Raw genomic sequence first — 17,096 nt, forward strand, 5'->3', positions numbered from 1 at the left:
CATTTCAAGCCCTTGTCCCGACACGCTCGCTTTTATCATGAGCAAGGGTTCTCTCTGTGCTTCCCCTTATACTGAGAGAATACCCTTCACTGAAAGCTGTAGGCCTACATGTATAGAAATGAAATTGTATTGACAATACTTAGTATTTTTTATGCTCTCATCCACACAATTTATATTGTTTAGGAGGTGGGATTCAACCCTGATGGTCGTTAGGGCTCAACCAAATTGCTGAGAGGGATACAACATCCAAACAGAAAGACTGAGATGCTTGATAAAAATTCTCCCAATAGGATAGGATATATTGAACTCGGGTCTTCTGCGTGCTATGGTAATATATATGCTTAACTGCTACACAATAGACGTTGGTGAACTTAGTATGAAGTTGGGTTTTTTTCAAACTTTCAACAACAAAAAATTAAGTGTACTTGCCTCTGAATTTTACATCCGAATCCAATAAGAATGAGTCAAATGAGTTTGAGAGCCTTAAAAAAACACAAAATGACCAGAGTTCAAAAATGCCCAGCCAGGTATTCGAAGAAGGACCATCTGCTCAGTAGTTCAGCATGATACCTACTGAACTAATGGAGATATTAAAAGCCTATTTTCCCTTATGCCATTTTTACTTTACGTGACAAGAGGCCAGTTTCACTGGCAATGTCGATGACAAATAACGTATCCACACAGTTGATGTTGTAAAACTTCGATGCTATACCAGACAATTAAGGCCTTTTCAAGAACAAAATAGGTAGGCTACCCGTGTGAGGATATGGAGGGGCACACCCTTAGCACAGTTGGTATCAGTACATGTATCATGCTGGGCTATTGTAGAGATGACCCTGGTTCAAATCTCCAATGGGTCATTTTGACCTATACTATACCTCTAAGCTTAATCGTGTCACCCAGGTCGGAATGTTACCTGGCCATAGATACTGAAAGTTCTTGTCAGTATGTGAGTGTTTTAGCGCGCCCATAAAATGGCAGCTTGTACTAAATGTGTCCCAGGAAGTTGAGATTGTCTCAGAATGCTAAGAGGTCTACCAGGATATTAATTGTAAAGCACATGGAGCTTGCTGTTAAGTGGGAATTTGTGTAACACAAATGCTATCTGTTATTATTATTATTATTGATTTTGTTTTGTCATTTTTCAAGGCTTTCCAACTACTTGTCTTGGTGCTTTTAGTGATCTGAGACCTCATTGACATGCCACTGAGATAGGCCCTACTGAGAAGAAATATTCCAGGGTGGACTTTAAAAAAACAACTGTATCCCATGGTTACCCAAACTTGAAACTTTTGCATTGACAATCAAGTTTGTAATAGGCTGTGCCAGAAGGGGCTGTTGCACTGCTCATTTGTCGAAGTTTAGTTTTGTAAGAGTTTTACAGCACTTGCAACACAAATCAGTCATATAAGTGCTGAAGATTTAGAGGCGTTACTACTTACTATAGAGTAACAATAGTAACATTCAAAAAAGAGGAGAAGAGAAAAGGATGATAGATATTTGATACGAAAGAAGGAGCCAACCACACGAGAGCACTCGCCAACCATCCACTCATTTGTCTGAGACTTTGAAAAGCAAAAAGCAAAACAAAAAAAATCAAGAGTTGTGAAAAGATTTCTAACAAACACTTTATTTGTTGTAAATGATAAAGACAAGTTTGTAAAGTCACCAGCACAAAGGAGGAGGAAGAGGAAGAGTGAATATATCTGTAAAGTCAAGAGTTGTTTAAAACACCTTGGCAAAAACTGCTGTCGCTCAGTCCCCTAATTATGCCTATCACGCCCTTGGTAACAACATCATATATCATAAAAGATTTTTAAAAATGAGGGGGAGAGGGAGACTTCTAGTATAAGTCAGACTGTGTTGCAGCTGCAAACAATTTGCAAATAATGAGTCAGTTGTTGTCAAAACCAGAACTCTATGCATTACAGGCTAAATTCCACACACAAGCTGCTATATATATTTATGAGAATGATGTACACCAAAATCACGGACCAAATAAAAATTTTTAGCTGCACTACAGAACATTTTCATCAATTTCAAAACAAATATTTTTAATTAAATTACAAATGCTGTTCTTTGTTTCACAAAACAGCTAAAGGAATCATATGGCCGAAAGAAAAAACTGATTAGCTGCAAAACTTTAACCAGTCTTTTACAAAACAATTTATTCAGTGTAAGACAGATGGCAAGCTTTAATTCTCGAGTAACAGGATAAAAATTTGCATAACAGCTTCGGCTGATGTCATGACTGCTCCTGTCGGTCTCTGAATAATGAATGAACTACCAATATCTTGAGCACTATGACACATTTGCGCAGAGACCATACCACGAAAAGATAACATACAAAGTGTGATTTAACACAAAAACTAAATACATATAAGCCCTTCATTTTCAAAAAGGGGTCAAGAATCGGGTAATGCAGATGCTCAATATTTAACATTTCATTTGAATAGTTCTTGCAACATTTCATTCGTTATCTTTTTGCAATGAAATCTACTGTCACATTTGATTGGTATTTTCTAATGTAAACCAGGAACAGCCTCAAAACTAGTCTTTTGCAAGAGATTTAGTATCATTTGTTCCTTCTCACATTAAGCAAACTGGGATAAACTGAGGCCCTAGTGCCCTAATGGCCATTAAAGTAGTTCACTCATCGACAGTTTAATCTCAGGATATTGACTAACTCACTAACTTCTTCAGTCTTATTTTCAATGCCAAGGTGAAAACGTTCTAGGTTTGAGTAAAAATTATGCATTGCAATTTATCAGTTGCACATGGCAAACAATAATGCACGGACAAGATAGAGAAAGATTTCTTCACTCAAAACTTTTAGATTCTACCTCCCCTGTCAAGAAGTAATATTCAAAGCCTTGGGCTTGCATTACAGAGGGATTCAACTTTCACATCAGCGTGTAATGCTTTCAAGTTCTCTCCTTACCATACTTCCTTGAAGGGGGAGGGGAATGGAACTTGGGGTACACACCGATAACACTCCGACCACTGGTTTTTGTACAGAACGCTTTCAAGAACTGACCTCATAATTCAGAATTCACCATCCCAAACTTCTCCTACCCCTTTGAAAATAAAAGATATGGATATGGTATAAGAATTTCAAGTACAGTATCAAAAATCTGTCCAACAATTAGCTGATCTTTGCAAAACCCCGTAGAATAGTGAAAAAGCAGATGCGATGCTTTGAATAAAATTATACCATTATATGATTATAGAATTTCAGAGGGCAAAACAGAGCAAACAAAAACTAATCGGCACAAAATTCTTGGCAAAGGCAGAATATTATTTTGAAACAAACTTTTGACACGTGCATGCAGTACCAGATTACCGTCACAACAATAGAAGTGCAAGGACTGTGTGTAGCAGGACGACATACTGTACATCCCAAACAGGCACGCTAATACATGTAGGAAATCCTTGTTGTACAAACAGCCCACACCACACATACATATAAGACCAAGCAAATAAGGAGGCTCCTTTTGAATTGAAATACTCGACACAGGTAAATAAAACAAGAACAGAGAAGTGAATTGTCTCTTTGTCTGAATTAAAAAGAACGTACAGAAATTCACAAACAGTAGAAGCTCTACATTCAAAGTTTAAATACAGACAGTTCACTTGATATAATACCTGTTAATATGTTTTAAATTACAAGATAGGCTTCACTTATATATATACATTACATAGAAACCATGAGGACTAAAACAAGAGCAGATTAAACTCGTAATAGTAATAATATAGTACAAATGTGAAGCGTCAACAGTGATACATAAAAAGTTAAAATATATTTCTAGCACCATTATGACTCTGCTATTATTCAATAAAGGAAATATATCAATAGCATTGCTCCATAAAGTAGAGCACATTTTGACAGTCACACAAACTTAAGTTTAGAATCTTAAGAACAATGAACTTCTCTCAAAGCAAGTATATAATTATTAATTTCTCAATTTTTAATTCCACACAATTCCATATATTGAGGACTGCTTATATTCCTGTTGACACAACATCTTGATGCTACTTCCCTAACCCTAATATTTTTTAAAAAATGAACTTGGATTTCACAAAATCACAACCAAATAATTGAGTCACAACTAAAAATGAAGTTTCTGTATAAGTATATGACACTTTCACAAAACAAAATGCAAGAGTTTAGCTGAAAAATCAATACGAAATCTACCTAAATCACTACAGTTTACTATGAACAAAATAGTGTCTTCCAAAGGTCTCTTTGACATTAAAGTCCATATAAACAAATTTTCTCCATCAATTTTTAAAACATGTCTGAATCATTGACCCAGTATGCCACACAACAAGTTAAGAAAAAAGGAGCAAAAGCTGCTAAAATATAGCTCAAAATGTTCACACTTCTGAATCACATTGCCTTTCTAAATAACATCCATTGATATGGCTTAAAACTGATAATAATATGAGATACTACTGGGTCTAGTAATTACTAACAAACAAAAACAAACAAAACTCATAATATATGTAATTAGAAAGGACTGCCTTGATTATGCTGACAACTAAAACTTTACAGGAACACTGCATGGCTGGGGTTATAATAATATTATTATGATATAATACAACTGGAGACATGGCGACTTGTTTCACTCAGAGCGTGCGTGCATGCATTTCTTAGAGCATTTTTAAAGCTGAACACATCTTAGACACATAAGGCTCTGACATCTGCAACTGCTCTGACATGCAGAATTCAAGGTCAAATTTTGCTTCAAGAAACACTTGAAGTAAGAACCATGAAACTAGGTTTGAATTTAACATCTGAAAATTCTAGTTGGAAGAAGGTTCTAATGTATGGTAAAACTTTAGACTGTAAAATTGTTTACAAAGTGAGACAATTGACAAGAAAATAAGTACAAGTACTCGACCATCACCCTTATCTTGGGAAAAGGGCAACCTTTCTGTATTGAGAAGCAGTTTTACATGAAATTATAGAAAATGCACTCTTAAGATTATAGTGATACAAATTTTGAATTCTTGACAGAAACTATATCGTGTCTTTCTAATCTATGATGCTGTCACAGGATCAGAAAACTGTCGGTCATCTTTCTCTCTTCAGAAGGAGTACAAAACAAGTACAATTTTCTACATTCTTAAAAACATCATAGCTGATGATGATCCAATAGTAAATTAAGACTGAAAGTATAATGCACGCACATTGAGCAGTACAAGAGACCCTGAAACTGAAAACATAACACAAGGCTAAATAAAAATATTTATTGTTGTTATAATATGTCTTGTTTAGAAAATAAAATCCACTCCGTCTTAACTCTTATCTTCAGGGAAAGACAAGTTGAAATAAAAGAACATTTTAGGAACGGAAAAAGTCACCTCATGCAGCTTGATCTTTGGCTCTCTGATTTCATTTAGCACAGACAAATTGACAAGAAAGAATTTCAACATCCCTGTCCCATGACAACAGGTCAGAGCCAAATTAGTGTTATAGACATAATAACATTTATCTGTTGAATAGGCTACATGTTTCAAATTTCATGAACAAAAGTACTTCCATGGGCTGCACATGAGGAAAAAAAAGGGTTAAAGAGTTTGGAAGGCTTGACATGTAAAAAAAAATGTATGAAATGAAGAAATTGAATTATATTGGAAATACAAAAGGCCCCATTAACATCTACCTCAAGAATTCGTCTATGAAATTAATGTCAAAAGATATCATGGCAACAAGTTTCTGCTATAAGGCTATAAGATATTGTATCCAGTCTCATATTCCTCAAATAGTAGCCTATTCTGTCTTTTGTGGATATGGAGAAGTAAGGAAAGGAAGGAAACGTTCATTTTTTTCCCTCTTCTATAAAACGAGGGCACTCAATAAAATTAGCATGAGGAACTGACCCAGAGGAGCTAACAAACACTGCTGTAATTACATCGCATTTTCAAGAAAGACTTTCGTTACCGGTAGGATGAACACATCTTATGAAAAAAGTCATGAATCCACTCATTTTGTTTTTCAATCCAATAGTTTAACGTTCAACTTGATGTTCACTGAACTGGTTATTCTCCATGATAAAGGGTTGAAAAAAGAATCAAGAATGTTCTGAGGCATTCCCTACTCTAACTAACAAAATACATTTAAAAGACAAAAGTACGGCTATACGCAATGTTAATTTTACACATGCAGCACATGTCTCTGCTCTGAGACTAGTACAACATGAGAGTAGTGGTAGGAGAGATTCATGTGATTAATGCATAGAACACACAAACTGCTTTCATAGTTTTGATAAAAATAACATTAATTCGGTGTAGGGAAGGAATTCAGCATATGTGTGAAAACAATAAGCAATAAATTACATGTATCTACAGCCACAGTTCTCTTGCAGCGTATACAGGGCACTTCAGTATTAAAATAACTCAGCATCATACGATCTTGCATTCGTTAACTTAACTCTTAGTATATGGAAGGCTAGTACTCCTTCGTATGCAACTAACTGTGTCATCAAATCTTCAGCATCCCAAACTATGACTCAGTTCCTATTTGACTTTGTTGAACAAAATAAACGCCAAACTGAGTAAAAATTAATGAACCAAGCAAAAAACATGCGGCATTTAATTTTAATTATAGATAAGATGGACTGGCTGGAGTTTTGTAGATTTTTTATATGACTGTAATCAAACCGAGTGATACAGCCATGAACCAGCAACAACTTTCCGCTGTAAGGCTCATCATATATATATACTAAGAGTTAAAGAGTAAACTATTGATAATGTCAGACACAAAGTGGACCATTCTGGGACGTCTTTTATTCTCTTCAGGAGCCAAAAAATAACTCATCTAAATCATTTTTTTTGCGTCATTGAATAGCAATTTAGGAGTAATCCTAAAGATTTATAGTTATGTCAATATCATGAAATCTATATTTCACCGTCAAAAAGTAAATGTTACATTTGAAACATATCCAGACCTGTCCACTTTGCACCCAACAATATCACTATGTGGAAAAAACATTTCACAAGCAGGCATCTAAGACACTTTGATCACTTGATAAAGCTTTCCAGACAAACTCAGTATAAAATCTTCAGAGTATGTACACGGGTTAGGAAATCATATATATACATTCCAACAGAGGACAAGTCAACTGACAGAAAAAAGCAGACGTGGTCTAAGAGCGAAGCAAGTTTCATCACAAAAGATCTCTTCAAAAGAAGGGGAACTCAGAAAATGAACTATTGTATTCAAGACACAAGGTTCGCTTTAGCAAAATATTACTTTCTGGTGACTTTACTAATAACAAACAACAATGAGAGAAAATGTCTTGTGTCTCCCTTATCTTGTCAAGAACAACTACCACATTAATTTTCGTTACACCTTATCATTTCAAATCTACAGTAGTCTCCGCCTAAACGCACGGTGCTCGGGAGGGCTCCTTAGCGTGTGTTTATACGGAGCGTGCGTTTACATGAACCTATGCAAGGGGAGGAAGGGACGCAGTCATCTCAATTCCTTATTACTCCAGTGACCTCCCTCGGAGGGAGGGGGGTCATTTCGGCAGATTAAAAAAAATAAATAATGTGACGATGCTTGACTTTTGTGATGGATTCCCCGACTGGGGTTAAAAATACATGGGGGAGGGGGAGAAAGACAGACTCAATGCAGTAAATATGCGATATAAACGTCGGGAACAGATAGCCTAAGAGGAAACTGTTGGTGATAGTCATAGAGACGACGGACCGGCCACGTGGCTTTCCAAGCGACCAACCCGATCATAAATTCATGCAGAATCATTCTCTCATTCAAAGAAACTTTTCTCTTGTGATTAGTTGAACAAGTACATTATAACATTATAAGTTCGTCGAGCGCAGCTGATAAGGCTTACTTGTTTAATCTTTAATTATTCCTGTCTAGATCTAGTGTTTTACGGCATTTACGGGTATTGCGCATCAGGCCTAGATCTAACAAAACATTACACCGTCACTCAAACCCCAGTCAGAAACCTTCTCTCAAAGATACATTTCCAGTGACCAATCAAAAAACATTTCATTCCCGCGCCCCCAATCCCCCCCCCCCCCCCCCCCCCCCCCAAAAAAACTTTTCACCGGCCAGTCCTAGATCTCTAGATCTAGATCTATGTGTCAGTGGAAAGTTGGATGTGAAAACGCTGTCCATCACTCTCTTTGTTCGGCGAGAGGGGCACTCTCACCAATTTTCTAGGCTTGTCTTGTCTTACCAACGCAGGCTTTGCAGGTTGTAGTGAAAATATCCCTTTGTCAAGCTTTAGATCTACCTGTTGGCGTGTTTCGCAGATCGGAGCGTGCGTTTAGAGGGAGTGACTGTGCGTTTGTACGTCTTAATTATATAGTAAAAAACTCGTCAGATAACGAAAGCGTGCGTTTGAGTGGAGCGTGCTTTTGTATGGCGTGCGTTTAGGCGGAGACTACTGTATTTTGTTTTCTGAAGATTTTATCCACAGGATGAAGGAACAGATCGAATTTTGGTTTCCATTAAAATTAACCCTTGTATAATAATATTAATACTATCTTTATCTGAAAGCAAAAGAGAGCTGCAAACTTTCAGCAGCACGACATACAAAGTCCAGAGACTTTGCCCTTTGTGTACCATTCAATAAAGCAACATGTGACTTACAGACTCAACTGTCGTCACATCTCCTTCCAAGAGAAAGAAATGGGTATATAAGTATAAAAAGAATTGGCTTAGTAAGGGAGTGATCATGAAGCAAGATGAATTTTCTAGTGTAACATTATGAAAATTATCTAACAAAACCACCACTTTGCTGGTAACCCTGTTCCACTTAGGCCCCAGATGTAAGTGGCATATTAACTCTTTCCATTCACAGTTATTTAATCAATTTTGTATGCCAACATTTTGTATGTAGAGACTGGTAGTGCAGTGTGCGGTGAGTGGGATGGAAAGAGTTAAGAGTTACCGAGATCTGAGCAGGATTCCTTCAACAGTGGGAAGAAAACCCGAGAGTGCTGGGTAGTTCAAGAAGAAGCAACAAACCAAAAAGGCAGGTTGTCTTATAACTCTAAATTCAGTTTCTGAGGAAAAACTATCCGCTACCACTATTTAAATAGCCCTCCATTTGTTACTGTAGGCTCCTCCGTTGTGCAGCAACAAGAATTTACAACACAGCTCAGGACGGAAGAGGAGATTAATTAACCCGAAGTCTGGACTCCATCAAGCGCCACAAGGTGAAAGTCGTGCTCGATGGGGGAGGGGGGAGGGGAGGTACTGAGAGTCCAGTGGTGACATCATTGGTGGTGCGGGCTGGACAAAATATCAGGTGCACTCTTGCTCACACGCACACACGCAGACGGAGGCAAATCTGAAGTTTATTCCCTCTGTAAAAAAAGACCCAGATATTTATGTTAACAGCATGAAATTGAGAGGGAAAGTCAAGCTTCAAGTTTTAAAAAAAACACATAGACATTATGATAAGCATTTGCTACTGAAAAAAAAAAGAGAGACACAAAGGAAACTATAGAATGAGAGAAAAGAAGCAGGACCCACACGTGAAGAGTCCAGTAGAGCAGAAACACAATAAAGTCCATTACAATAACAACAGAAACAGACACAGATAGCAATGACCTACATCATTTGCTCAACCAGTCCTGCAAAGGAAATTCTTATTTGTTAAGAAGTTGTCAACTACTGAATTTTAATTATATAAGTCTTTGATGTTCACTACTTTTGCTTTTTCCTAATTTCTCAGTTTATACCAAAATATTCAAACTTGTCTAGTGACAAGAAGTGTCCGGTGGTGTTTCTGAACAAGCTTGTAATAAGATTGTAGGATTCATTTTCCGTTTGAGTTTTGAATTTGAGTCTGAGTAAAGAGAAGCCCATTGACACAATAACGGTCAATTAGTGCTGGGAAAAAGTAAGACAGACAGACAGAGAAAGTAAAGAAGTAGGACTTTCCAGTGGCGCCCTACGATCACCCGCAAATTTTCTGTAAAATACTTACAGTATTTCTGTACATAGTTTCCAGGAAAAGTGCCAAATTGTCCTGTCCTTGCAGAGGTGCCCACATACCATCCGTCGTCACACTTTTCCATCACAAAGATTTCATCACCTTCTCGGAGTTCCAGTTCATCTTCACTCTGGGGCCTATATGCATATACAGCTCGATATCTGGAGACCAATGGTAAATTATAATATCAGGAAAATAGATTAATTACATCATACAATTGGTAAAAACCAGAAGAAGAGTTTAGTTTTAGTTATAGGAAGAGTTTTACGACACTTGCAATATCAGTTGGTCATATATATATATATATATAAAGTGCTGAAAATTGGAGGTGCTATTAGAGAGTAACATACCAGTACAAAGAACAGAAGGAGAAGAGATACGGGAAAAAGATGTTTCAACGGAAAGAAGGAACAGACAACACCAGAGAGCCTGCCAAATCACAGTAATTTCAAAAACCAGAAAAAGAATGACTAACAAAAAAGGATAGAAGGGTACTGTAAGGTTATATGAATATGATTAATATGAATCAACACTTTAATACAATTTTCTCCGAGACAAAAAAGAAGCGAACTGAAGCAATTCTTTTGCTCTTGAGATACAGCAGGTCAACAGACAGATCTAACTATTAGACTAGAGGAAACAAAAGACATCCCACAAGGGCCAGCCATCATCAACGTGCTGAACTTTAATTCTGAGTAAGGAAAAGATATAAAAATTATTTGGAGGGCTCTTGTAGACTAACCGAAAATTATCAGGTAGAAACACTGTGATCTAAACTTGACTTTCACATTAGGCAGAGCTTAAAAGATATTGCACCTTGAGCAGAGCAACTAGGAGATGACTCTTTCGGGTCTTAAAGAATGACATATTCGTACAGTTTAGTATTTAGTAAAGAGAAACACACCGACATAACAACAATCCCTTGGCACCGGAGAGAAGAAAGACAGACAGAAACAACAGAGAGAAAGAAAAGAGGTAAAACCTATCAGTGGTGTCCTTCAACCACCAGCAATTGGTACAATAAAAGTGTGAGAATGATTAGATTGTTACAGTGTAAAGTTGTGTTCTGGTATAGGCCTATACTAAGTCACTGAAAAATTACCACGTTGTCATTGATCCCGGTGTAGATTTAACAACACTGTAAGGTTATATATGAGGCGGGACATCCGGATTCAAAATCCATCTCCAACTGGGTGGAGAGCCTAAAAATCTCCTCAAACCAACTTAAGTTCTGAACTCCCCATTGGGGATTTGAACCAGGGCCATCTGCACTTTAGTCCTACCACAGTGTCAGGAACAGACAAGCACGTTAGACAGGGATGAGAAATACAGACAACGCGGGAATATCCACCAACCACCCTCCATGAGGACAATCATGCAATCCCACCTTGTTAAAGCTAGGTCATCATCTTTCACTTTGCTGCTACTTGTGGTTCCCATGTTATTCGCTGCTGGGTTTGCCTTGGAGGACATCTCGATGTTCATTTTCGGCATGGTCGGAGCGGACACAGGCTCTGCGGGTTTCAAACGGTCCAGAGGTCCCCCTTGAAAGCCTTTCCTGGCAGTCTGTGGGCTGAGAGTGTTCTTCTGGCTTCCATAGATGGTGATTTCTTGGGGTTGTGGTTGAGAGTCATACTGGAAGCGATGCTGGCCCGAGCTGGCTTGTGAAGGGGGGTAGCCGTAGGAGGGGTCACCCGGCGAGCGAGAGGCAAAGGCGCTGGGGGAGGGCTGGGGAGGTGGGGTGGGTGCTTCCATACTCACGGGGGACAGCATCTCTGGGGTGCCTGTAGAATAGAGTTGGGAGATTATGAGGGATGAAGTAGTTTGGTTCTAGTTTAATAAATGTTTTATGGCACTTGCAACACAAATGTGTCAAGGATTAGAAGCGTTACTAGACAGTAGGCTAATCATATTCAAAGGAAAGAAGGAAGAGAGATCAAGATGATAGTGAAAGAAGGAGCAAAGCCCACCAGAGCACTCATCAACAATCAATGGGGGTGATTGAGCAGATTGGTGGGTTTATGGATGAACATGTGGATTAGTGGGAGTGAATGATAAGTGTATGTTAAGTTGAGAGGATGGGTGGGTGAGTGAAATGGTAAATGGGTAAATGGGAGAATGATTGAGTGACTGAATGAGCATGTGAGTGGGTGAAGGGTGAGAGGGGTGAGAAAGTGAATTGGTAAGTGAGTGAGGGTTTAGTGAGTCAGTGACTGACGGAGAGGTATGTGAGCAAAAGGGTGATTGGATGAGATTCAAGAATGATCACAAAAAAGAAAAGAACCAGACAAAGAGCATGTTTTCAAAAAAGGAAGCCCTGCTCACAAGCTAGGCATGGTTAATGCCCTGAAAAGCTTGTCAATGTTACAATTGATCCTTGTCAGAGTTGAAGCTCTGTCCAACTACAAAATTATTCCAAATGACACCTCTTAACTGACCCCCCTCTTTAACCATCAAACATAACAAAAAGATAGCAGAATTGAAACAAGTCATGAATAAGTTAGTCCAAGACGCAGGTTAGATTGAGCTACTCTGAATATCTCATGGGCCAAAGCAGGAAACAATAATTTACATAATATTTGTTTTCTATTCGGTGAAATCAGTTGAAATACTAAAGCTTTCAAAAGTGAGACTAAAACTGCCAATAAATGTATCTATAAAGCCACTTCATGAGATAAAATACATGTATTTGACATACGTATTCAAGCTGGGTTAGACACTATTGATTCCAATTTTCAAGACTTTTTCTGCTTTGGTAATATTTGGGGGGTTAATAATTTTTCTTGGACAATACGAACATCCTCAGGAAAAAGATTTACATCTCTAAACCTGTGTGTTTACAAGTTATTGTTCCTGCAGTCCATCACAGATCCCTTGACACTTCTAATATTGTTGGAAAAAGTAAAAAATCCAGAAAAAAAATAGTTTTGTTTTTACTAAATATCAACTCACGGCAGACCACGTTTATTATCAATTACTGGGTCGACTTGTGGGCCACACTGAATGCTCATAGGTCGGATTTGGCCTGCAGGCTGCAGTTTGCCTAAGTCTGCTCTAAACTCACCAGTCATTGGGGTGCATATGACAGAGGGTGCTGGTGTGATGAGTGGAGTCGACGGCTCACGTATCACCTCCACGTATGTGACCGGGAAGATCCCTTGGCGACCTCCGACCTTGCCTTCGAACCAGTTGTCGTCCACTCTTCGTAGCAAGGTCACAAACTCTCCCTGAAGTTTTGAAAAAAGGAGGAAGAAACACCCATCAGCAAATATTGAGAAAAAAGGTTACTGATGAAAGGAAAGTATGCTATGATGAAAAGGAGAAATAAGTAGCTAAATGCAGACAGACTAAAAAGTACTAAATCACACAGTATGTGACTTCCAAAGTTTGCATGTCCTTGGAAACTGTACATTTACATTTTAAGAGCATTTGACCAATGGTTTTCAGTAAAATCCACTCATAAATATATTTTTAAGTGGACGTAAAATGTGCTGAATCCAGAGAAAAAAAATGGAAAAAATATTGCTCTACTGGTGAAAAATCTGATTTCAATGTTTGACGAAAGCCTGATTTCACCACAATACCACACAAACACTTCATAGAAACACTAGTACAAAGCATTCACCTTTCGCAGGGAGAGCTCAACTGTTGACTGTCCAGTGAAATTGTACTTGGCACGGGCCTGGCCCTCTGCATCCAAGGCTGCTGTTCTGGCAGCTTCGATAGAGGTGAGGACCTGGGTGCAGAGAAAAGCATAAACATAAACAAAAAACCCTTTAAAAAAAAAAATCCATCTCCTACTTTGTAAAAGTTGGTAGGTTGGTGTTTTATTAGTGACTTTTTAATATTGTAGCTCTGTTAACTAAAGATGAAAAATGCAAAACGTAATTTGAGGAAGAAGTATTGCGACTTTCTAATATAAGTTGAAAGTTCTACAGAAGTTTTATAGTGCTCATTTCTAATATACAACATCGAGAGTTCTCATGTCGTTTGCTCCTTCTTTCCTATCAAACATCTATCATCCTCATCTTCTCTCCTTTTTTTCTTTGTATGTAACTCTCTCGTGATACCTCTACCTCTAATAATTAGCACTTAATATGACCTATATACATGTTGCAATAAGTGCGGTAAAAATGTAACACCAACTAAACTGAACTAAATGACATTTTCTATAGGTCGTTTCCACTATATAAGCCTATATATGTCTGATGCCGTGATTTCCTGCAGTTCCTCCATAGCTCTCACCTCCACATAGTTGACTGGGAAGATGCCAACCATTCCATGGTGCTCTCCCTCGAACCAGTTCTTGTCTATTTGTCGAAGCAAGTACAGCAAGTCTCCTTTTCTGAATGAGAGCTCCCTGAGCAGGAAGGAAAAATCAAAATCCCCAAATATTATTTGTTTTTTTGAGTGAAGCGAAGCCCATCGACACAATATTGGTCATTTGGTGCATGGGAAAAAGTAAAATAGAAGGACAGAAACAAAAGAGGGAAAGAAAAGAAATAAGAACTACCAGAGAAGCCCTTCAATCACCTAACAAGTACTGTTTTGTTTATTTACTGCTTATTATTAGGTCACATATCAGCATGGTTCTTAACTGTGACCACAAAACTTTCCTTGGACATATCTCCAAAAATAATTTTTTTTAAACAGTCAGTCTCACAAGCCTATACTCACCTTGGGTTCTGGGCAGTGAAGTTGAAGATGGCTTTAGCTTTGCCCTGTATCTGGAAGCCTCGCCTCCTCTCTGGGGGTACGCTCAGGGTCGCGGTCAGAGTGGATGTCTGCACACCTGCTGGTGACCGGGCGGCTGCCTGGGAGGAGGTTTGTTGTCCTGGTCTGGCTGCAACAGGCTCTGGAAGCTCGTCAAAGCGGTTCGGGGAGATGGGAGATTTCTGGCTGGGGCTGTGGGGAGATGAGCTTCATGTTAGTAAATTCAGAGAATAAAAAACAAACAACTACAAGAAACAAAGAAGAAACAAAGAAGAAACAAAGGGGGAAAAAAGTTTTATAAAGGTTGATTCAGGGAGCAGAGAGAAATTTTTAAAAAAGAAAGGGACACAAAAGGCAGGAAAAGGGGCAAGTTAAAAATAATTATACCGAAGTAGGAAAAAAGATAGAAAAAAAATGTCAGACAGTGAGCTTTTTGTCTGCTAAAACAACAATACAGGAAGACAAGGGGGGAAAAAAACCCCAACAAAAGTATGAGCAAAAATGAGTTAAACCTCTCTATTAACATTTAATATTCGAGTTGTCTGCACAGCAGTCTGGCATTATACCAACTGGCTATCAGCACCCACTCCTTCCTCCCAAACCCACTCCTCCCTTAACACAATATTCCCTTGGTTTTGAGTTTGAGTAAAGAGAAGCACATATTCACATTGACACAATAATGATGTATTTTATCTTATCTTACAATAACGGTCATAATATAGTGCCGGGAAGAAGCGAAACAGATAGGCAGAAACAACAGAAGAAAAGAAAAAAAGTAAGACCTACCAGTGGTGCTTTCCAACCATCTAAATTCTCCATGGTATGCACGTCTCTGTTTTAATAACAATTTTACCACTCTTGCAACAGAATTTGGTCATATAAGCACTGAAAATTAGACGTGTTGCAAGAGAGTTACAAACACAAAAAATAAAGGGGAGAGAAAACTGGACGATAGACATTTGATAGGAAAGAAGGAGAAAACCATACAAGAGCACCCGCCAATCACCCACGCAGGACTCTGAAACTCACCTGAAGTAGTCATGGTGCCTCCTTGCTGCGTCCTTCTCCGCCTCCAGCTGAATCCTCTTCCTGCGCTCTTCCTCATACAGTTGTTCCTGAACACACAAATGGCAACAGGTCAAGATCGCACAATGAGTTTTGAGTGCAACAACCATCTCATTCTGCTTTTCTTTCTTTTTTTTTTTAAAGTTAACTTTGAGTAAAAGTTTTACAGCATTTGCAACGGTTTATTTTTATTGCTGTTGTTTGTTTTGTCTTACATGAATAAATGCCCAAGATTTGAGATGTTACATAAGAGGGACAAACACAAAAAAGGAGGAAGAGAGATAATAGATACTAGATTGGAAAGAAGGAGCAAACCACTCCAGAGCATCCGCCAAGTACCCGCACTCATTTTGTCAAATTGCCACAGTAATAGTCAAAGTGAAATATAATCCACGCTTCGCGCCCCACAATCGACGACCACAGCATGCAGTTTCCTGTAATTGTAAGACTTAAATTGCACTAGCTGCAACCCCACTGTGACCCCCATGGTGATCCCTGATGTTGCGCACCAAGTCAATCAATTTAATAGAGGGGTTTCTTCTTTATCATGATTTTATCTACGTTCTTACACCCTCATCAATACAATTTAGATCATTTAGGAGGTAGGCTTCAGACTTTGCTTTTCAGGGCCTACTTGGGATGAGAGGGAGAGATACAACATCCCAGCAGAAAGACGGAGATACTCAATAAAAATTTTTCTCCCCAGTTGGTAATCCAACTCAGGTCTCGTGCCTGTGACAGTAAAGCATCTAACAGCTGCACATACATGCCGGTGGGTTTGTTCCGAATAAGTAGCCCACATGTAGAGATAATGAACAAGTTACATTCCACTTTATTGATCCCTGCGGGGGAAATTTCATTTATAATTGCACACATGAACACATAAACACACCTGCATATATAATATGTGAATAAATTTTATGTACAACAATTCATCGACGTTACATTATCTACTCTAAAGACCTAGATTGCTAAACGATTCTGGTGGGACGGTCTGTTCAGGTATCATTCAATGTTAAGCATGACAGCGGCTGATTTCCATGATTTTGAGCTTAAGAATTAATCAAAATCATTGTAAATTTCGAGTGATATATATTATTATATTTATGTATCATTGTAAAACACTTCCAAATTACGTCATACCGTTCCAACTATTTCACTTTTTTAAAATACGAGACATAAGCCTCAGCAGTTCAGTGTAAGTTCAAAGCCGTACAGAGAAGAACAAACGATTTGGGGGTGGTTTTTTTTCGTTTTTTGTTTTTATTGTTGCTGTTTGTATGCTTGTTTTCTTTTCTTTTTTCTTTCTATTTTTTTTTTCAGAAAGGGGGTGGG

At 38.3% G+C, this 17,096-nt stretch overlaps 1 protein-coding gene across 1 annotated transcript in view; it reads right to left on the minus strand.

Annotated features, from left to right (window-relative positions):
* Window positions 1–8,368: 8,368 nt before the first annotated feature.
* Window positions 8,369–17,096, minus strand: part of LOC101862791 — a gene marked incomplete at its 5' end in the record, with an annotated part of 120,693 nt that continues 111,965 nt past the window's right edge. Inside the window, 8 exon segments of the mRNA XM_013080934.2 lie at window positions 8,369–9,351; window positions 9,978–10,144; window positions 11,371–11,767; window positions 13,048–13,210; window positions 13,609–13,719; window positions 14,229–14,343; window positions 14,661–14,888; window positions 15,726–15,811. Coding sequence (XP_012936388.1) covers window positions 9,350–9,351; window positions 9,978–10,144; window positions 11,371–11,767; window positions 13,048–13,210; window positions 13,609–13,719; window positions 14,229–14,343; window positions 14,661–14,888; window positions 15,726–15,811 — 1,269 coding nt within the window.

This window comes from Aplysia californica, unplaced genomic scaffold (genome assembly GCF_000002075.1).
Source record: "Aplysia californica isolate F4 #8 unplaced genomic scaffold, AplCal3.0 scaffold00106, whole genome shotgun sequence".
In the NCBI taxonomy this organism is placed as follows: Eukaryota; Metazoa; Mollusca; class Gastropoda; order Aplysiida; family Aplysiidae; genus Aplysia; species Aplysia californica.